Source organism: Populus nigra, chromosome 11 (genome assembly GCF_951802175.1).
Source record: "Populus nigra chromosome 11, ddPopNigr1.1, whole genome shotgun sequence".
NCBI lineage: Eukaryota > Viridiplantae > Streptophyta > Magnoliopsida > Malpighiales > Salicaceae > Populus > Populus nigra.
In genome coordinates this window covers 6,862,087-6,869,470 of record NC_084862.1, presented here as the reverse complement: position 1 = coordinate 6,869,470, position 7,384 = coordinate 6,862,087, and the positions used below count along the sequence as shown (strand labels likewise).

General features: G+C 33.2%; 1 protein-coding gene across 2 annotated transcripts; it reads right to left on the bottom strand.

The window, feature by feature from the left end:
• Window positions 1-675: 675 nt before the first annotated feature.
• LOC133668480 (GDT1-like protein 4) lies at window positions 676-6,756 on the bottom strand. 2 transcript variants are annotated; one of them, XM_062088354.1, is made up of 9 exons: window positions 5,839-6,730; window positions 5,687-5,740; window positions 5,497-5,610; window positions 5,257-5,355; window positions 4,968-5,040; window positions 3,734-3,819; window positions 2,997-3,080; window positions 2,717-2,776; window positions 676-956 (listed from the first exon to the last, which is right to left on the bottom strand). In XM_062088354.1, the coding sequence occupies exons 1-9, from the start codon at window positions 5,932-5,934 to the stop codon at window positions 768-770; spliced, it is 855 nt and encodes a 284-aa protein (XP_061944338.1). In that variant the 5' UTR covers window positions 5,935-6,730; the 3' UTR covers window positions 676-767. The 2 variants fall into 2 exon arrangements, with proteins under 2 accessions (XP_061944338.1, XP_061944339.1); XM_062088355.1 differs by lacking the exon at window positions 2,717-2,776 and having other exon boundaries at window positions 5,839-6,756.
• Window positions 6,757-7,384: the final 628 nt, after the last annotated feature.

Genomic DNA, 7,384 nt, shown 5'->3' with positions numbered 1-7,384 from the left:
GTTTTTAAGCAGTATTCAAGTGAAAAAAAAAAAAGAAATTATAAACTCAAGATCTATCTCTAATAAAAAAAGAAAAGCTAGCACTCAGTCAAACCATATTTTGACTCTTATATGGAGAATAGCCAATAATAACTTGCATTGAATGAATAATGGGTCTCCGAGATCCTATCAATGACTTATGTTGTGTTTAAATTATATCTATATAAATCGATTGATTGTGTTAGGTAAATTGTACCAACGAACCTTAGAAAGTATATAGAAAAGATAACTTTTTTTATTCTTTTCTTTTTATTAGTACTAGATTTATTTCATTATATTCCACCCATATTCAATTAAATTCATTTAATATTCTCTTTCAAAAAATAAAAATAAAAACTAATTGCAAAAACAAGGAAATCAACCATATTAAAATGCCCCTTTTAAGGACCCACCCATGAGTAAATATTTCATTTCATAGTAGCTTTATTACACCATACAACTTTCTTGATATATCCACATAATAGGTAAAAGCATAAACTAAAACATTATAGAGCTACATGATAGATATTAAATTGTTAACAAATTATGAAAACACAGTTTTGAATTAGAGAAAGAAGAGATGAATCCTCTCTTTTTAGACCAACAATAAATGAGAATAACAAAAACAATATATAAAAAAAAATTGAATTCTATCTCTTCAAAACATATAAATTCAACTTATTTATTGATTAAACTTCACTTATACTTAATTTAATTGTAATTTAATTACAGTAGGTTATAAATAGCTGTTATAGAGGAGGATAGAAATAAGACGACAAGGAAAAGCAAAGGAAAAGTAAGCCTCCAATGGTTGCAACTGTCCCTTGAGAGATCTTAGACGCCAGAAGGCTTCCACCAACCACTGCCAGGGAGGTGCAGATGGTATGTCCCAAAGTAGCCCCCACAGCTACGCCGATGGCATTTTTGTGTGTTGCCAGCTGCAGGAGCCAGACATTCTTGTCAAAATATTATATAAGAAAATATTCTACAGCATCGCAATTTGAGATCACACTGAGTTCTTGAGAAATATAAAAACCCATCAAGAAGAAGATAAATCATGTTCAGTATCCCATCAAAACAATGGCATCCGTCCCTAGAAAATAAAAACAGAGAACACAATTGCTTCCTAATCACAGTATTTCACCATTCAAATCAATCTAGCCAAGTAAAGAAAACAGCAGGCATCTTAATTACGGGAGCCATGTTGATTTTTCATGCAAAATCTTCACAGCTGCTTTTGTGTTCAAGAATTCCTGTGAGTATTCAAACTATTTCACGAACACATGCAAGCCAGATGCTTAAAGAATCATATAGATAGAATAGGCACAACCGAAGACCATGAAAATTGAAATCACGTGAATAGTGGGTGTTGGCATTTGAAGACTAAAAGCCGGGATCTTGTGATGACAAACCTTGGTTCTGCTGCAAAATGTTAGGCAAGTGGCAATTAACATAGCAAATAAGGAGCACACAATTTAAGGGTGCTCGACAATTTGCCCACACGAATTAATTTATATATATATATAAAAATTTTCAATTACACAAGACTTCATTGGTATAAACATCAGGAGATTTAGGGGGGACTCTCAAGAAACCTAACATGCACAAACCCATGATCCTATTACATCCAAGAAGATATGCTTAAAAAATCTCATTGCAGGAACTCACAAGAACTCTGAACTCTCTCCGCAAAACTAGGCAGTTTAGACATCCCTATAAGACTAAGACGCCTTTTGGCAACACGCTTTTACAAAATTTTAAATTTATTTTTTTGTTTCAAATTTTTTTTTTTTATCGTTTTGATATGCTAATATCAAAAATAAATTTTTAAAAAAATTATTTTAATACATTTCCAAGCAAAAAAAACACTTTAAAAAATAACTATTATCACAACACCAAACAAACACTACCTAAATTCTGATGACAAAAATGTTGCTGCTTCATCTACTGTTTTCGTGTAGATGATTAGGTTGGTGCGAGGTAGCAGCTGTGCACACCATCCTAAAAGAAAGTTATCTAATTGCTTTTAAGCTATGCAGCCAAAATCGGAAGACAAAGTTTCACATCACATGGGAAATTTAACATGGCATGGTGAGAGGTGTATCAAAGCCCATGCATAGTACCAATATAATCAAGACAGACCATCAGGTATGATGGTTTATGAGATTTTCTCCAATGATAAGCCTGTAACAGCAACCATAGTATATGCAAATTCAAGTCAAAGATACATAAAAACTGGCACCAAAAGTTCAACATTTACCTTTACAGTGGTTTTAAATTTAGGGCACTCAACCATGGGCATCACTAAAGTATCCTTAGAGCACAGAAAGATAGGAACTTCATTTGATTGAGATTTTTTCTTGTTCTTAGGAAGGATGATATATCCTCCATTTTCGTACTATATCAAATTTCCTTTCTCAATAAAATTATCTCTACTACAAAATATAAGGCCCAAAATCCTATTGCAGCAATCATTATGGAGTAAAATCATAATTCACAGCATAAAATCCTATTGCAGCAATCATTATGGAGTAAAATCATAATTCACAGCATATGAAAGGGAAACAGAGCACTCAAAATGACCAGTCGGCACATGAAGAAAAAGAGAAATAAAATTTTGCAAGGCAAGGATGGAAGTATGACCAAGCCATGCCAAAAAATCTTGATAAAAATATTAAGAATCGGAACATGAACTTACAGCAATTGTAGCAATCTGGCTACGGTCTCCCCACTCAGCTAAAAAAGTTAAAATAAATGACTGCATAGAAAAAACACACATGCTTCTGCTGAGATGCTAACAGTAGAATCATAATAGAAATATCTAAAACGTACATAATCTTACACAGTTATCATTGTACTTAAATACAGAATGGCAAAAGGATTTGGCATTGCAAATCCCAATACAATGTCACAAAATAAAGAATCTGAAATACTTCATGAGACCGAAATGCAGAATAAGAATGACAAGTTACACATACTTCCAAAAATATTGGTGTGCAAAATCTTGAAAAGTAACGGCGGAAGGATGTTTTCCCTTGGCCAGCCTCAAGCTTTTCTTCTACCTGAACACACAATACACAATTCAAGATAAAGGTAATACCAGCACAGGGAGGTTGATCCAGGGAGGAGGAAATTGAAATTGAAGCTTCAATAAAAACCTCCAGGATTTCTTTCAAAAGAGATCACAATCATGCTAGGAACCTCACATTAATATAACTACATAATTTACATACATAAACCATATCTTACGAAAAAAATACAAAAGGTTCATGACCCAATGACACAAGGAACTTTTAGAGAGACATAAAACTGGGCAAAAACAAGGCAATATTGACTTTCACCAAAAAAAGAATGTTGGATCAAAAGGCTGATGATGATCTGGTATTTAATAGCAAATTGGCTAAGCCAATTGATTATAGTAAATAATAAATAAAGGAACAGTTCACTGGTGCACTCAAAGCCCAAAACACTAGGGAGAGGGGAGGAGGTGAAGGCATACAACTCTGCAGATTAAACATGCTAACCATTCTACCATCAATTACTCATCCAAAGAGACATCCAAAACCTGAAATGAGAGATAAAGAACCAACAAGAATCTAGAACTCTCTTCTGTTTAGCAGGAGATTTTATATATTTGCAGCAATGGAAGAAAATGTATATTCCAAGTAGACATGTAACAGGTGAATAGAAAGATTTAAGAGCAATAAAGATATACTTCTTCCATTTCTTTTTTCTGTGATGATTTTGAATCCGATCTCCAGGCAATGTAAAGTAGCCGCAGGCCAAAAAATGCATAAAGAACTGCATATGGAAAGAATACAGTTGTTAGTTTTCATATTTAACCTGATTCTAACACGAATAAGATTAGCCAACTTCATTTACCATGTGAAAGCGAAATATGAAGTCAGAAGTCAAACTATGACTACTACATTTTATTGACACTAATTGTAGATTCAGAGCGATGCAACCTGTAGGACACTACATGTCCTCTGACCATACAACTGACAGAGGTCCCCTTAAAACATTTATTCAACTATAGTCAACTCTGAGAATTCTAAGATATATACAAAGTATACGGACATAAAAGGGCTGCAATTTCAAACAGAATTATTTGAAGATATGCTTTTCATTGAAGTTGATTGGACACCATTTTCAAGGAATTTGCTTGTAGCACTTTCTACAAACAGAATTAAACCACAAAGATGATTGCATTCAAACTTCGTGATGTGAAGATTCATCAAGTAAATATGAATTTATTTTTATACTTGTGGAAAATTCACTGTGGTTTAATTCCTATATATTATTACAAGGAAGGCACCAAGCTCCTTATTCCAGTCATTTATAGGATTTTTTGTGGAGGTAACGTTTTGGTACTACAAAGATCATGTACTTGTGGAAAACGTTTTTTCATAAAACTGGAAGTTTTCCACAAGTAGACAAAACACAAAAATATCCAGCTCTCGTCCACATATTACACATCATGAGAGTCCAACGAGTGAAACCAAGCAAGTTTTGCAACCATTTAAAATCAAAACGATAGTTTTTCCTCCAATATTTCTCATGATTATAAGACTATAGAAAATGATTCTATTTAAGTGACTGATAGCAAAGAACCAGTACATTGATAACACATTTCTTGATGGAGTGCCTGGATGGCATCCTCGCCCCATCAAGCTCCACAATTTCCCACTATTGATCCTACCACACATATTTTTATATGCTATAATAGTGTCCCAAGTGAATGCATTTAAAAAACAAACACGGTGCACTGATTATTTTAATACATCCTATTTCTGTAGTAAAGTATTTAAATCTTCCCATGAAGAATACTTTGGATTTCAAAGAAATAGCAGCAATTGTAAATGATGAATAGGATAGCATGGAAGGCATTTTCTAGAAAACAAGAAATTTGGCTGCACTGGATAAATGTTAATTTATATAGTACGTACCGGTGGCTGCACTATTTGTATGCTTCCTTGAAATTAAATTTGGCACGATTCTACCAAGTCCAGTAGAAAGTACCTAAATGACATGCACAACAGCTTTAAGCTTCACCAACATTGAGAATAAGAAAAGTTCAGTGTAGTTGCTGGCTGGACCATTCCATTCAATGCCTTGCAGTGTCAGAAGAAAGAAAGGAGAGGGAGAGGGAGAGAGAGAACAAAGTCGGAGATGGTAAGGGTTCTTTGGCTGAAGTAGAAACTGCTGAAACAAAAAAAAAAAAAAAGGGCAGCTTACTGTCATGACAATCAAGGCGGTGAGAGCACCCGATAACACAGTAGATTTAGGGTGTCGCATTGCCATAAGAGCTGCTATTATAAAAGTCTCATCACCAATCTAGCACGCACCGTAATAGTCAAGCAATAGAAACATATAACAAAATCAAATTAAATCAAATTAAAGCAGAGAAAAGTTAAGAAGATTAGGTCAAGCATCAATCCAAAAAAAGACAGCAGTAGAGAGCGAGAGCCCAATTACCTCGCTGACCAAAATCATTGACAAGCTGGCAAAGAAAGCATCAAAAATTCCAAGCCCCGATTCCAATTTAAGACCATTACCAGCAGATTTGGCATCACCTCCATTTCTAACGACCTGCATCCATCCATCCATTAAAAAGAAAATGAGTATATGACCAAACAAAGTAGCATATGATGGTGATGGTGAATACCATGCCACGGCGGCCCAGGTCTTGGAAGGATCTTGATTCATCTCCCTCATTTTCCTATAATAAATAAATAAACAACATCACGCATTTATTAACATCTTAAACTGAAAAGTAGAAGAAATAGATTAAAAAAAATCAAAAATAAAGAGAGAGACCTGTGCAGCGGCGGTGTGAGATAAGGACAATAGTAGAAGCAAAACAGCAGCAGCTACTACAAGGATGATAAATCTAGGGTTTGAACGAAACCCCATCAGATGTATTAACGAAGACAAAAGACAGCACGGGCTATATGGAAATTTGGATCAGAAAAAAGTAGGAAGAAGAATATAATGGGAATTATGAGAGTGGCGTTTTTGTTCAGCTGTGAATCGCCAGGCGCATACTATTACTTGCTAGATCCGTAAGACACTGAGGAGACGTAGCGTAAGATCCTGCAGTCCCCACTATCCCCCTTAAAGAAAAAGATGTAGATTTTGCAGTATACTAAAAGGTCTTTCAATCCAAATTAACAAAAAATATAATTTTTATTCCAAGAATTCTCTTGAGATGTATAAAGATTTAATCTAAAAATTTCTCACAATTGCTCAACTTGCCTTTATCACCATTCACTTTGACTGCAACTACCAAAAGTGGTGGTGTCCTATCTCCAAATTTGAAATTAATATTTGGATTCAAAAAACCCCCCTTTGGAAAAACTCATCCAAGCACCGGGCATGACATTTCAGCTCAATTATCCATTTATTTGACAAAAATTACCCAAGAATAAAGTATAACTAACGTTTTTCTCATGTATTTGTTCTAGTCTTTACTACTACTTTACACTATTTCTTCGACATCTTTACACCTCTTCCTTTTTCTTTTTCTCTTAACTCAAATCATCATTCACCAACCATTAGCAAATACTCAAAAACCCATCAACCGATTTGCTAAAACAAACAAAATAACCCCATCAAATCATTAAAAAAAAATAATGTTATAATCCATTTTTTATCCCCCACTTTTTCAAAGATTTTTTTTGAAACTCCCAAAAAAATCTTTAAAACAATGTATTTTTTTTTATTGAAAAGCTCTATCTTAAAAAAAAAAATTACCATTTCATGGATTTTGGAGATTTTTAATATTTTTATATATTATTATTATAAGAGAGGCAATAAGCAATAAAAAAAATGGAAGAGAAAATAAAGAAAAATAAAGATGAGGAAAAATAAGTGAAAAACAAGAAGTATTAAAATGAAAAATGAAAGGGGATGAAAAAAAAATAATTGTAAAAAAAAAAAGAGATAAATATATAGTAAGAAAGAGATACCTTACCCTTGCTTTTCTAATCCTATCCCCCCGCAATCCTAAAATCTATCCTAGGGTCCCTTAAAATTACAATATAAATACTATAAAATGAAGGGTGGATCTAATTTCTTACTTATAAATACCCTAATTTATAATCATTCTAAGAAAAAAAAAGTCATCATCCATAAAATAAAAATAAAAAAATAAAAAACTCTTAAAAAAATAACATATTTTCTCTTTTCTTTGAAACTATAGTAACCAATTCCATTTTTATATTATTTTTTCTTTTTTTTTCCTTTTTTTCCTTCATTTTTTTTCTCTCTTACCTTCATCTTTCTTTCTCTTCTTTTTTCCACCTTTTTTTATCTACCTAGCTTACTCTAGTCGAACCTCTCTTACCATTCAAACCAACAACCA